Below are 15948 nucleotides of genomic sequence, written 5' to 3'. Positions count from 1 at the left end.
GTGTGTGTGTGTAAAATTAATTCAAATTTGTGTGTGTGTGTGTGTGTGTGTGTGTGTGTGTGTGTGTGTGTGTGTGTGTGTGTGTGTGTGTGTGTGTGTGTACACTTTATTGCTTTTCTTGCTTGCACTACAACTGTCTTCATTTTCACTAAACACACAATTGTCCTTTAATTTCAAACTGGTCCTTAGAGGTGTTTAAATGAGAAGAATGTTTTACTGCATATCTAAAGTTAGACGCAGTTTAAAGTGTCTTCATCTGCCACTTTCTCCTTGATGTTTGAGTTCTCATGGGACAGAATCTGTAATGATTAAATAAAAAAAACTTCACATAAATCACATTCCCTTTGCTATTTATTCAAATTAAGTCAGCATCATCTTTAAGAGTGCTAGGACACAAGGGGCTGGCATATTAGGGTGTATTGAAACACAGCCAGTAATGTGGGGGATCAGAAACTGTGCAATGCACAGTGTGTAGTATGGCTCATCTATACACTGCAGCCCATTGGCAGACAGTACAATGCTGAATCTAGGTTAGTTAGCATATTCCAGGAATTGATTATTCTTTTTGATGTTCAGAACGCAGAGGAGTCACTGTTCAAATCTGTGACCCAAATGCAGATTTTCTGCTGTAGTTCTAGTGTTCTGAACAGATGTTCATGTTATACAACAGTTACAGTACTCTTATATGATTGGACAAGCGCTGTTCCAAAACTGCTGATACATAGTACAACAGCACTGGGACGTTCCGAAATGTCAATTTGTGCATTAGTGGTGGGGGTTTCTGTAGGTTACATCGATACGCCAGTAGGTGGCAGCAAGTGACTGCTTTATGAGTGAGTCATTGACTCATTCACACAAAGAAATGGTTAAAGACATTGATTCATTCAGGAACGAAACAAGAGATTAGGGCTGCGTCCAAAACCGAATACACTCTTGAGTAGGTACTTATTTTGAATAAGTAATTACTTCATGACCACTAAAAAAGTACTGTATGTTCTATATAGTATGAATGTGTGTAGTATGAATGTAATCTGGATGTACTACATTCGCCATGTTGTCATTATCATGTGACCTAGCAGCGTCAGTTGCGTCGCTTCACCTCCATTTAAAAATACCCTCCCGTGGCCTCATGGGATAGTAAAGGACATGTGGTTTCTCCGGGCCGGAGTGCCCCTAGAACAAGTGTCCAGGTATGCTGTGGTGTCCACAGATACCTCCAACACCGGCTGGGGGGCTACGTACAACGGGCATGCAGTAGTGGGGATCTGGACGGGCCCCCAACTGCATTGGCACATCAACTGCCTCGAGTTACTGTGCAGTACACCTTGCTCTGACACGGCTCAAAACGCCGCTGCTCGGCAAGCATGTGCTGGTCCCTACGGACAACACTGCGACTGTTGTGTACATCAACCATCAAGGTGGTCTACGCTCCCCTCGCAACTCGCCCGCCATCTCCTCCTATGGAGTCAGAAGCATCTGAGGTCGCTTCGTGCCACTTATATCCCGGCCTGCTCAATCGTGCCGCCGCCGAGCTCTCACGACAGCCTGTGGCCCAGGAGAGTGGAGACTCCATCCCCAGGCGGTCCAGCTGATATGGGACCACTTCGGTGCCGCACAGATAGATCTGTTTGCCTCTCCGGACTCGTCCCATTTCCAGTTATTTTACTCCCTGACCGAGGGGACCCTTGGCACGGATGCACTGCCACACAGCCGGCACCAGGGCCTCCGCAAATATGCGTTTCCCCCAGTGAGCCTTCTCGCACAGACACTGTGCACAGTCAGGGAGGAAGAGAAGCAGGTCTTGCTAGTTGCCCCTTATTGGCCCAAACGGACCTGGTTCCCCGAACTGATGGTCTTCTCGACAGCCCCTCCCTGGCCCATTCCTCTCAGGGAGGACCTCCTCTCTCAGAGACGGGGCACCGTATGGCACCCACGTCCAGACCTCTGGAAACTCCATGTCTGGGACTCAGGAACATTTCTTATTATCAATATTGTGATACTTTTTGCAAGATTCTTTTGATGAATATTCAAAAGAAATATTTTGTAACATTGTAAGTGCCTTTGATCAATTGAATTCATACTTGCTGAATAAATGTACAAATTTCTTTAAAATAGTAAAAAATATATATAATTTAAGTATTTAGGTATTTATCTATGGCAACCGTGTACTCAGCATACATACTATACTACATACATCATATAATTTTTCTTTACAACATTGTTACAAAGTCCTAGTGTGTGTTATTATCTAACCCTAACGGTAGCACTATTAGGCCCTGATCAGACAGAACGTGTTTTTCAGGTTTGAAATCACTGCCTTTTTTTGGTTGACTTTTTTTAATTTAGAAAATGTGCTGCGTTTTTTTATATTGTTAGACAACCACCGACCTGTCAGTCTAATCAAGAATTATAGCGCGAGCGCTCTAGAATCTTTGGTTTGCTGTTAACCCTCTGGGGACCAGAGTGTTTTTGGCGCCCTTGGGATGTTTTGACATGCACTGACATTTGTGCTTTTTTCAGTTATTTATAAACATGTTAATGGCAAAGGTGTAAATTCACTCTATATAGCACAAACTTGGCTACCATGATGAGTGAGCAACATGTATGTACATGTTTGTATTTTTAATAGAATAATGTTTATGCGTGGTTATTGAAAAAAATAAAAATGAAAGTTGCTGAAATAAGACCACAAAACACATATTGATTATTTCTTCACAAGACTTTTGAAAATTGTATCACATAGCCTAGAATATTTGCTCCAAAACTATGTGAGAATCATCCTGACTACTCATTCAGATAAGTCAATAAAGTCTTTTACATTTTTAATGATGTGTTTTGTTTGAGAAAGCTTTATGCAGGAGGCTTGATCTCTCATTAATATGTGTGGCATTCCACACCTGAGAAAGACAAAGACCCTCCCATAATGGCCCTATTAGGTGCTATCAGGCCATATCATTACAGGAGCCTTGCACAAAGAATGAGGAGATTTAAAAAAGAATGGCTTTTAGATTGTTTGGATTTATATAAGGAAAATACAGGGTGCATACGTCTGGACACTTATATCACACACCCTTCACCATATAGACATGGTTTTATTTCAGTTCAAAGTTCAAAGTTAGAGTTGGAAACATCTTGAAAAGAAAATTGTCTTTCTCCATAAATGTCTTAGTTTGATCATACATATTTCAAAGTTGAGGATTCATTATTTTGATATAGCTTGAACAAACACTATAACATCTTAGTTGATTAGTTTATTGACAAAACATACTATATATTTAACATATGAGCAGAAACTCCTAAAAAAAGCTTATTTGATGTCTATTTTAGAGTAAAAACTTTATCCAAAACGAGTCAACGAAATGTTATTTAGTCTGTAACAGTGCGTATCTGTGCGTTCATTCATTCACACACACACACACACACACACACACACACACACACACACACACACACAAACATGATTCACATTTAACAGTACGCTATTTTTCCGTTTACAGACACTACGTTATTCTATATCGCGATTAGAACAAAGCACTTGCAAAAAACACTTACTTCTCAGCTGAATCTGTTCATCCTCGCAGTGAAAATAAACCCAGTGGTAAATGTCCCAGGATTGTTCCTCATATAGCCGCGCAAGACGACAGTAGATTAATCTGACTAAAAAATAATGTGTGTTTTCAGAGTTTATGGGCGTTAACGCGTCTCAATGTGTTGCTTCACATATTTGCGTTTGAATAGCGCGTGCTCTCCGTGGGCGTGTCACATTACCAGAGATAATCAGCTCGAGAACAATAATGAGACGGGCTGACACGTCTCTCTTTTTATATAGATAACATAAACGGAGAATATTATTTTTAGTTTTGAATCGGATCATTTAAAAGTACAAACTCAAACGATTTAAAAGATATATTGCTTATGGCTGGGTGAATAGTATTAGCTGAGTTGTGTTGAAGATTAGAGACGTGCTCCAGAAAAAAAGTTCACGGTGACCGAGAGGCAGAACGCACACCCTGTTTATTTTCTTTATTTTACAAAAGCACAATATTTTATTTCGATTGTATGTGGGCACATAAAAAAGTAGACATTTAACAGATTATTTTCTCATATTTCTTAACTCTATATGAACAGAAATGATGGTAGTACTTTAAGTCTATTTTTCTGCTATGTGAAAAAAAACGAGCAAAACGCGCCCGCGCGTTTCTGGTCCCCAGAGGGTTAAGTCAACTGTCATATTAGCAGCAACTTGGACAAAAAAATGGACTAACAGAGGGCTCGTGAAGTCATACTGCTCCGGGTAACCCGCAACAGCCACCACAAGTTTCTCCTCCATCATTGCAGTCTCCGGACCATAGACAAGAAGCAACTGTAAATTTCCGTCACCACAACGGAAGGCCCGCCCCTCCATTCATTCGATTGGACAATGGGAAAAAAAAGCGTGAATGAAGTCTTGCGCTTTTCTGCTCAGAGATTAAAAAAATTAACTTCAGCCGCTCAGAACACTCCTACAAAAATGCGAGGCACAGTTATTGTTCAATAAAGTAATTGAAAAAAAAGAAAAAAAAACTCGAGGGACCCGGGGCGCATAAACAGCGCGCAAAATGCTCACTGCCAATAGAAAACAATTTTAAAAAGGCGCTCTCACTGCAAAAACCAAAATCACCAAATCGGTAACAGAAAAAAGAATAGCGACAAATGGCTCTACAAGCACATGGCTGATTTATTAAATTCTATCTCTCTCTAAATTAAAAAATCTGGCCCAGTCAAAAATGTAGCCTCAGTACAAATTCCATCCGAAGTCCTGAAGTTGGCGTGCATAGAATAGATTATCTTGGCTCCAATGAGGTGATTGTCTTCTGAGAGCTTAACTCCACCCACCATCGCAGTTCTCACTTTGAAATTTTCACAAGGTGCAAGGTACAAGGTGCTCCTAAACTTACTGGCAGACAGTTGTATTGACCAAAAATTCAACCATATTTCATCTTCATCATTATCATCATCATCATCATCATAAGAAGTTTTCATTTTATTTGTTTGTGTTTTCCAACTCTTGAGTTTGTTTTGTTTTATTTATGTTTATGAATCATTCATCAGCCTCATCTGTCTTTTTTCTTTGTTTCCTTTTCCATCTTTTTTTTCTGTTTTACATTTCAGCGTTCTGTTGAGGCATGGCTTGTTATGGATAGTCACTGGTAAGGGTCTCCAGCCAATCAGAGTGCCAGTTCTCCGAATCATGCATTCTGATTGGAGTGTTTAGCTGTGTAGTTCTTCCACTGTTTGATTGATTCTCTGAATGTTAAAATTATTTAAGTGATTCATCAATACTGCAACATGGCTCTTTGAAATGAACAATGTAATTATAATGCTTCATGAGTGCATGTTCTCTTTCTGCATCAGTCCCGAGTTGGTTCAAAATCAACATTTCCGTCTGTCTGTCTTGCCATCTTGATCCGCCATTATTTTTTTATTATTATTGTCTCTGATGGAAACAATAATTCATATTGACTGTCTCTCTGTATATCGTCTCAAAAATGTCCCGTCTGTCTGTCCGTCTCTATGTCTCCCTCTGTCTGTCTCTCTCTCTCTCTCTCTCTCTCTCTCTCTCTCTCTCTCTCTCTCTCTCTCTCTCTCTCTCTCTCTCTCTCTCTCTCTCTCTCTCTCTCTCTCTCTCTCTCTCTCTCTCTCTCTCTCTCTCTCTCTCTCTCTCTCATACTTTCTAATGATCTTGTTTCAGTGCCAAACATTAGCCTGTCACATTCAGTTCACGGTATAAATGGGTTGCAAGCTGATTATGTGAGTCTAAGTGTGTGTGCGCGCGTGTGCGCGCGTGTGTGACCCCAAAGAGTAAATGACATCACTAAATGAGTGTGAGGCTCAGTGCTAAGTACAGACTAGTAGACATTATGGCTGGAGCCAGCTTGACATTTGACTGCTGTAGAATAATGCCTTTCTTTGAGACAGTTTATATTCTCATCCTACTATTGTTGAACTGAGGAAACATATACAGACTAATAACATTACATTTTAATAAACTTAGATAATATAAACTGGCTAAGGTCATACATGGAAGTGAGTGTCAACTGTGCTTGAGTGAGAGTTATGCACTTTATCTGTTTAATTTATCTTTACCTCTCTCTCTCTCTCTCTCTCTCTCTCTCTCTTAGGTCCTGGGTTATAGGTGCCATAGCTCTGCTGTGTCTGCTGGGGTTGACCTGGGCGTTTGGATTGATGTATATCAATGAGAGTACAGTCATCATGGCTTACCTCTTTACCGTCTTTAACTCGCTGCAGGGAATGTTCATCTTCATATTTCACTGCATCCTGCAGAAGAAGGTGACACACACAAACACACATACTGTACACATAAGGGTGATTCTTCAATTAGGGGCAAAAAATAACCTTTTTTTTTCAAGCTGTTTCATATGCATTAAAGAATTTATCACATCAGATCATGGCCTTGAGCAACCTTGGATTGATCGAGTGGATTTTCCTTCTATTTTTAGAGAAAAAAAGAAAGTTAGCTAGCAGTGAATACGTTTCAACATACAAAGCATTAATTGATTGTGTCTTAACTTTTAATGTTCTTTCAAAAACATTAAAAAAAATCTTACCAACCCCAAACAAAATAGTGTATATAAAAAGTTATAGAAAATTTCTTGGAAATGTGGAAGTAGAATTCCCTTGATTTTCTTAATAAATATAATTGTTATTATAATCTAATCTCTCCTCTAAAGGTAGAATGATTATTTTAGTTTTTTTTTTTTTTTTTTAAGAAACGTGGAAGTAGAATTCCCTTGATTTTCTTAATAAATGTAGAATAAATATAATTGATATTATAATTTAATCTCTCCTCTGAAAGTAGAATGATTGTTTTTTTTAAAAAGCATTTTCTTTTTCATTAAATCATCCTAGCTGACAGAAAAGTTCCCCTAACTTGAAGAATCACCCATGTACTGTATGTTATGCAAACATCTGCAGTATTGCAATCACGTGCACACACTCACACTGAGGCTCAATTGACCTCTTTCCTGGGCATTTTACTGGCCTCTCATTAGTAACGATCTCATTAATCAACCCTTCTGTCACATGCATGCTCAATTAGAGACCCTCAGCTCATCAGATTTATTTAGCTCATGATAGATTTTAAACCTTTTAATTATCTGATGGCCGACCGATGGATAGCTTCCAGAGTCATTTAGCATGAAAATGCTCATATACAGTACACATTACACCGGTGAATTTTATCCGTAGAAGGAAACAGATATCGATTAGAGAAAAATAATATGTGTATGAATTTCCTTATGTATTGATGGACAGAATGATTGGACTGTTGTTAAAATTGATTATGTATTGCGCTGGCCAACCTTGAAGCTGAAATGCCAATTTATCATGTTTCTTTCGCATTAAATAGATGTGCGTGCAGGCAACTTCTAAGCCGAAAGTGAATGATTTCATAACATTTTTAACTAATAAATTGGACTAAATACCTAATGGATCTTCTTAACGTAGTATATATTCTCTCAAAGACCCACACAAAGCTGTTTTTACAAGACGAGGGACTGATCTAGGCTTATTTGGGTTTTGTGGAGACAGCAGTGATATAAATCTAAAGCCGTAAGTCCTGTTTGGTTGAGGTCTTTGAGGAGTTGGGTGTGCAGTCATCCATAGAGACAGAGGAATAAAACCGTTGGATTTTATTTGGCCGATCTTAGAGAGTTTTCTTTCAACAGCTGCGCAAACAATAACACAGCGTCCATGTTAACAACATTAAAAAGCAATTATAGCTGTATTATTGCTGATACAATGGGGAATTTTGTACTGATATTGGTCATTATTGTTATTATGTCTAGATTTTTGGATGGAGCAATACAAGTTTTGTTCCTTGTTGTTTGAGAATTGAGGTAAAGGTCGTGATGTTGAATGTACATGTGTGTTTTTCCTGATTAAGATTACAGCGTTAGGAAGGTCGTCCAGCATGCTAACTATTGAGGTCATGAAAATGATATGAAAGTTCCTGCCATGCACAGGAAAATTCACTTTGCAGTTCACAAGCACACAAATGCGCTCGCACAGACACACTGTAACCTGCTGGAACTGAGATAAACTGAGTGAACTCTTTAACACAAGGACACAAGGAATGGCCAATCGATGAAAAAAATGCAATCTAATTACAAGAAATGCTGACTAAGTAATCAAATCGCAATTAATCACATACATCGATATTTGCTGAGAAAATGACCCAATTGAAGGCTTAATGTTACTATCAATTAGAAAATAATAACATATTTCCTTAAAACATGTTTGTCTTGGTCATTATTTTTATAAAAAGTTATAATAACAAATTATTAATCCATAAATATCATTGGGTTTTAGGGAGTCATACCACATGACATTTTTCGACCCGAACTAACCAAAAAAACTCAAATTAATTCATAAATAATTAATTCCAATGATTTCTGAAGGATGTCACACTGAAAACTGGCGTAATGGCTGATGACAATTCAGCTTCGCATCACAAAAATAATTTATATTTTAAAGTATATTAAAATAGAAAACCATTTTTTTTAAATTGTAATAATATTTTCTGTATTTTTGATCAAATAAATGCAGGCTTGATGAGCATAAGAGACTGCTTTCAAAAACTTTAAAAAATAGTAATGTTTCCAAACTTTTGACCAGTACTGTATGTATCTATGTATGTATGACCTATTAATCACATTTAATCGCAGCTAACAAAAGTTTGTATATATTTATATATATATTTACTATATATATTTGTACATAATTAAATTGAGATTTAATTCAATTCAATTTATTGTTAACTGAAGCATTTCTCACTTCCCCTAAACCTTGGTTAACCTTGGTGTGTATGTTTCTTTGCAGGTGCGTAAGGAGTATGGCCGATGTCTCCGCACACACTGCTGCAGTGGGAAAAGTGTGGAGTCAACCATCTCTACTTCAACAAAGACCAGTACGGCCCGCACACCTGGACGCTATTCCACCAACTCACAGGTATCATGCAAATACCGAACACACACCTGGAGGGGATCCTCCAAACCCATCTCAAGTGATTTTTCTAGGCCAGTGAATGTTGAAGCTGTCAGTGGTCAATGCAGTCATCGGCTTGTTATTTCTTTGCACAGAAAGCACTTTAGCTCTGGCATTTTCTCATTCATGGGTGAATACAGTCCCACATGACCCAATTTCACATTCAGCCTTATTTTAAACGGTGCACTCAGCATTCTGCTCACCTTACTATTCATGAATATAATCAGAAAGGTTTTCAGTACCACATTACAATCAACAGTTCAGTGCCGATAACTGTAGACAAAAAAGGAAACAAAACCAACCTCAGTAATGGGATGTCTGTAATATGTATGATATAAGATAGAGTATGTAAAATAAGTGAGCTGCATTACACTATTACTGATACATTGCACAATTTCTTTGTTCAGAAACTAAAAATCGACCCCCTCTCTTCTGTTGTCAGAGTCGTATTCGTAGGATGTGGAATGACACTGTCAGGAAGCAGTCGGAGTCATCTTTCATCACCGCTGATATGAACAGCTCAGCGACTCTCAACAGAGGTAAAGCCAACACACACACACACAAACGCAAACATGCACCCATTGTGTACACATGTACACAGTATTCATACTCATACATATTGACAGAAACTGTTTCATATATACAAACACAAACACAGGTTGTTTGGATCTGATATGAGAAAAGTGGAACAGAAACCAGTTCAATTTATCATTTGACTCCTAGAGATTAATTCTGACCAATGAACTTTGCCATGGCGAAGAACAATAATACCCTGAAAATAGAGATTGTGTTTTTTCGACTATGGGCTCTATTTTGTTCCATGGACATTATTTTAGCCTTTCAATATTTCAAAAACGTTGAAACAAATTTCAACATTTTTTCTTTTTATTATATGAAAGTTGCATTAAACTTTTTTTTTTACCAGGTCTTCATCATTTTTTTTCTGCTGTACATGACTGCCTTTAATGTATAGATTTGATTGTTTTACCTTTGTCATTGAGGTAGATTATTATCATAATTTTTTTTTTAAATAAAATTTTCATTAATTTGAATGAAAATCCATCATAAAAATACCATTGAAACCATTTCAATATTCATTGTGTGGAAAGGATTTATATACATTTTTACACAACAATTGTCCCTCAGTTGTTGTCATTTCTATCACAACCAATATTTTTGACACTAATAAATTTGATAGTGCTTGTTTACCAAAGAAGCAAAATTGTCAGTGAAGAGTATGCTTGACATGTGATCACATCACATGTCAAGCATACTCTTCACTGACAATTTTGTCACATTTTGTCACATGTGATATGTGAAGAAAACAATTATGGTGAATATGGCTTAATTTCCAATCAAGCTTTGCAAAAACTGACAATAGTTTGTGTGTGTTGGTGTGTGTATATGTGTGGTCCTGGTAAACCATAGATTATGGGGACAAAACCGTAGGTTATGGTGTGTGTGTGTGTGTGTGTGTGGGTATATCCAAAAATGTTGCAGATGTAATTTACATCACTGTTATTTACACCGCAGAATGCCATTAAACACAAAACACAATTGGAAATGACACTGTGGTGGAAATGTTCATGACGTTCAGAAAAGTTACAGAATTTTCCTGTGATGCATGTGTGTCCACTGTTGGACTTTGTTAGTAGACAAATAAAATAAACTAGTGAGAGTGTGAAAAGTATTTTTAAAAGAGTTCACAAAGACAAAAGTGCCAATAGATAATGAATTGTCTGAGTGTATGTTTGTTTCATGAGAGAAAGATAAAAAAAGAGAAACTGCAGAAGTATCTGGAACGCAACAGAAAAGTCCTCCAAGTTTCTGACCCTGGAGTCCAAATGGATCAGACATCTGTGTGTGTGCTCATGTTCTGCTCATTCTCAAACCCTGCCTGCCTCTGTTATGTCCAAACGTTAATATGATTTGCTCCTCTGAGCTCCTTTGTCTTCTCTGTCCTGTGTAAACAAGAATGTGAGATTTTAAAAGTCTTCCAGCGACATCAGAGCTGAAGCCATGGAAAAACGCTCCCAATCAAGTCACACTGGCAAGACAAAAATGTCAAACATCAACAGCTGTCCAACATAAACATCATCTATGCAGAGCTCTGTACTGATGTCACATGGGAGGTTTTACATTCCTGTCCACTCGAACTAACATGCTGCGACTGCTGATGTTTAAAGCTGTTTAAACACAAGTTTACTGACTTCTTGTCTGCATCATTCTAACTGTTTATTGTACATCTTTTTTCTGTCTCTTTGTTGCTCCTTCCTTCTGTCTTCTCTCAACTCCATATCTCTCTCTTCCTCTCTCTCTCTCTCTCTCTCTCTCTCTCTCTCTCTCTCTCTCTCTCTCTCTCTCTCTCTCTCTCTCTCTCTCTCTCTCTCTCTCTCTCTCTCTCTCTCTCTCTCTCTCTCTCTCTCTGTTTGTGGGTGTTGTAGGTACCATGGCTAACCATCTCATCTCCAATGCTTTGTTACGTCCTCATGGCACTAATCCTTATAACACACTACTGGGAGAATCTGCTGTGTACAATAACCCTACTGCCAACATGTTCAACACGCAAGGTTTGCCTCTCACATACACATTTACAAACTTTAGCACTTTTTGGACGGTACTAATTGTCTCTCAGGCTGACAACTGCAATGGAAAATTGACAGGGCTCCTCCTTGAAAAAAAAAAAAAAGTATTCATTATTGCAATTAAAAATATTAGGTTACCCCAAAGATGAAAATTCTGCATCATTTCCATCATTTACTCAAACTGTATGATTATTTCCCCCCCTCACCACACACGGAGATGTTAGGCAGAATATTCACACTGCTCATTTCCACACAATGAAATTGAAGTGGGAGAGACGCTGTCAAGCTAAAATTCGGCTAAAATTGGCCTTTTAAATTATTTAGATTTATATAAATGTTTACAAATATAAATTTTATATAAATGTATATTTATGTAGAATTAGTTTTTTATTTTATGTTCTTAATAATAATAATTCATATTAATAAATGTTTTAATTTAGTATGATTTACTGATTCACATCTTGCATACAAACATATGGTGTATTTCCAGAAATATAAAATATAATAATTAGTATTTAAAATGCCATCTATTAAAAAAATATATTTGATTAAAATTTGATTTGATTATGTTTGATAAACTAACTTTTATTTTTCAAAACTCTTTAATTACCTATAGTCCTATCGTTTTGATGAATTTATTATTTATGTGGTGGTTATGATAATTTTATGGTGCAGTATAAGAAAATTTTAATCTCTGCTGAACTTAATTGTTTTGGAATTTGTTGTATTCTACACACAGTATAAGGCAATAAATAGGCCTAATTAGTCTAACTGAATGATTATTTAAAAATGCCACTTGTGTTGGTCTGTTCAAATTGCTCTGTTATGTGTTTTCATATATACACACGCACGCACACACACACAAACTGATTATTATTTTATTTAATGTTACTCCATACTGTGTGTTGTGTGTATTACAGCGCATGCTTATAATTCACTTTGAAAAATACATTAAACTACACAGCAGTGGATTTCTTTTATATCCTTTTTATTTTAATTTAACTTCCTTAAAGGGATAGTTCACCCAAAAAGTTTAATTGTTGTCATAATTTACTCACTCTCAAGTTGTCCATAAAGGTTTGGAACAACAAATTCAAATTTGAAAAACTATTCTGTTTTCTGAGTTTGCAGTGATATCCTGCATACATACTTCCCGTGTCTGTTTAATGAGCTTGTTCATGTTGTTTCTATGTCCATCTGTTCTGTTTAATAATTTGGTGGTATAAGAACATTTCAGCCTAGCATCTGTCCTAAACTCAGCAGGTTAGCATTCAGTCACTAATGCCTGTCACAGTCTGAACTGAATATAATACTTCTCTTTCTCTTTCTTTCTCTCTCTCTCTCTCTCTCTCTCTCTCTCTCTCTCTCTGTGGACATGTTCCATAAGCATTTATGTGTGTAATCATTCTCTCTCTCTCTCTCCCTGTCTCTCTCTCCTTTCATGCGGGTCTGCAGCCTCCTACAGAGATTCAAGTATGATTCATTTACTTTCACAACAGCTCCATGTTTATAATATATTCTCCTTTGCTTCTCTCTTCTTTAATCTTCTCCCTTTCCTCATCCCTCCCATTCCTTTCTCTTCTCCTTCCCCCACTAAATCCACATTCCACCTGTATTCATGTTTTGTTCTTTTTAATAAAATATAATATCCTATTTGATATCATCTGTCATAAAGCATACTGTAAATGAACCGATTAATATTACCAACAATCATAAACACTGTATATAAAATAATATTTGTGCCTATGTACCAAAATGTCAATTCTAAATGAGGTTATGTGTGTGATTCTGTGTAATTTTGTACCATTTCTCGCATTTCAGAGGGCATTCTAAACAACGCACGAGACTCCAGTGTCATGGATACGCTGCCGCTTAACGGTAACCACGGTAACAGCTACGGTGTGGCAGCAGGCGATTACCTTACCTACAGTTCTCGTGGCAGTGAGCCGCCGACCACGCTTGAGAAAAAGATCTTGAAAGAGCTGACAGCAAACTATGCCCCATCGTACCTGAACACCCAGGAGCGACAAGGGAAATCCCACCAGGGGACCTTGACCAATAAACTCAACAACCACCTGGCCAACGGAGGGGTCGCGGGATCCTCATCGATCGCAAAGGATGACGTCATGGTGCTCGACAACCCCGGAGCGTTTCATCGGCATGACGACGGGGGCGGGTTAAGCCTGGAGCTCATTAGGGAGGAGTCACAAGCACCGCTCCTCCCACCGAGACCGCCCCCTCCGGAAAACCACGCCCCCATGCACACGTTCTCAGCCCACCGGCGCCTGCCGCAGGAGAACAGCGAGAGCTTCTTCCCACTGCTCCCCAACGACACGCACTCTTCGCACACACACACTCCCCGCACACACACGCACTCGCACTCGCCCCTCAGAGACTCGATCTATACCAGCATGCCCACACTCACTGACCTCCCGCACGGCACTGATGACCTCATCAATGGTCTCCATGACGACGAAGACGATGAGGATGACGACGGCGAGGAGGAAGAGGGCAGCGAGCTGCACCTGGCCAACGGCAAAGGGGTCGTCATGGAGGCAGACGATGTGTACTACAAAAGCATGCCGAACCTGGGCTCCAGGAACCACATACAGGAACTGGAGAGCTACTATCAGATGGGACGCGGTGGCAGTGACGGGTTCATCGGCCCACCTGAGAAAGAAGACTCGTCACCTGAAGAACAGCCACCAGACCCCTCACAGCTGGTCACCAGCCTATAGACACGACGCACACACACATTCTCAGTTAGCGTGTGTGTGTGTGTGTGTGTGTGTGACACAATGCACAAGGCATGGGATACACTACCTACTGCACTGATAGGAAGCCCCTAGAGAGACTGATCCCAGATAGCCCCCCGATTTCAGTACATACAAGTATCCCGTCACCAAAATCCTGCTCCAGTTAGAACCAATAACCAGAACTAGTAATCCATTCCTATGCTAGTACAAGGACTACCGCGTGTAGGTCTCGTGGACTTTTTTCTTTCCAATCTGCTGAGTAAAAACTCTTGCGGATAGTCAGTTCGGAGACGTGGACAAACTTTTGCTCCCTTGATCATTTGCATAGCTCTCCTTGACGAAAAGCTTCATCCAATGGCTGTCTGGTTCTCCTCGAAACTCACCACGGATTGTGGAGAGCGTGTAAACAGACTGTGGAAAACTAGCTGCCATTTTAGAGGACCGTGTATGATAATGAGACCACCGACCCAGACTCTGAACTCTTCTGTCGTACTGAACTGCATTTCACCCACAGGTCTCTAGACTTCTCTATGATTCTCTGCTGCACACATTCCTTCTCGTTTAGCACCGATCTCGTTTCTTGAACGTGAAATTTACAAAAGGCGCATCTAATCTTAAAGACTGAGGACGAATCTTGTTTTCTTACGTTTGTTTTTCAGTAATAATCTCAGTTATGGGAAAGGTAATCTTCACTAATTACAAAGAAATGGAAAAGTTTTCCATGTAAAATGTACAGATTCCCGATATATTGCATATGATCGTATGCGTTTCATGTTTTTTGAGATATTTTGCCCCTTGTATGTGTTTTTGTAGACTAGAGCAATCCCACAATGCTGTGCTGGTCCTCCAAAATACTATCCCTTAGTACCGCACAGCACACACACATACCTACATATACACGCATACACACTCTCGTTTGGAAGCATGACCATGGCTTCCTCCTTTTTTCCAAATGCAACACTTCGTCATTCTAAATCTCACTGTGTCGATGATATCCAAGAGACTCTGGGGAACTGACTGTTGTGTGAATGACAGTTACTGCAGATGGGATCCCAATGGTGCTGGGATGTCGTCATGTCATGAGTTCTAGAGCGTTTACCCTTGAACACCTCATCTTTTATGTGTAAGAGCAGAAATCGCCCATTGGAAGCAGGTTGAAGAATTCCAACTTATTGATATTCCAGTCATACGTGTTGACACAGCTAAAATTGTTCTCAGGCTAAAAGATGGTCTATTATTGTGATGATTTTACATATCAAGTCTGTTTTTTAACAGTTTAATTAATAACCGTAAGAAAGGCTTGTGGGATGAGTCGAGGCCAAATCACAAATGAAAGTGTGGAAATCATGATTGAAAATCATGTGTGGAGCATATACAATGTAAAGGAACGGGATTTTAATGGAGTGGTTTGGAAGATGGAAACAACCTTGTAAAGGTCGGTTTCTGAAACTACTGTTTACTTGTTCTCAAACTGAGACTCCCTGTAGCTTGCACATCTATCCCTTGTTAACCCACCCTCAGAAAATTGACTGCATATTTATTCCTGTGATTCAGTCTCGTTT

General features: G+C 38.9%; 1 protein-coding gene across 4 annotated transcripts in view; it reads left to right on the top strand.

Moving 5' to 3' along the window:
• The window catches only part of adgrl3.1 (adhesion G protein-coupled receptor L3.1), a 106205-nt gene extending 90515 nt beyond the window's left edge, over positions 1 to 15690 (top strand). The window contains exons 18-23 of one of the 4 annotated variants that reach the window (XM_056256960.1): positions 6162 to 6330; positions 8881 to 9009; positions 9488 to 9584; positions 11490 to 11615; positions 13086 to 13103; positions 13452 to 15690. In XM_056256960.1, the coding sequence (XP_056112935.1) occupies positions 6162 to 6330; positions 8881 to 9009; positions 9488 to 9584; positions 11490 to 11615; positions 13086 to 13103; positions 13452 to 14368 (1456 nt within the window). In that variant the 3' untranslated portion in view covers positions 14369 to 15690. The remainder of the gene's footprint in view (positions 1 to 6161; positions 6331 to 8880; positions 9010 to 9487; positions 9585 to 11489; positions 11616 to 13085; positions 13104 to 13451) is intronic. The other 3 variants (XM_056256962.1, XM_056256961.1, XM_056256963.1) reach the window with 3 other exon arrangements.
• Positions 15691 to 15948: the final 258 nt, after the last annotated feature.

Source organism: Rhinichthys klamathensis, unplaced genomic scaffold (assembly GCF_029890125.1).
Source record: "Rhinichthys klamathensis goyatoka isolate OS25496 unplaced genomic scaffold, OSU_Roscu_1.1 h1tg000133l_1, whole genome shotgun sequence".
NCBI lineage: Eukaryota > Metazoa > Chordata > Actinopteri > Cypriniformes > Leuciscidae > Rhinichthys > Rhinichthys klamathensis.
This window is presented reverse-complemented; position numbering and strand designations above follow the sequence as displayed.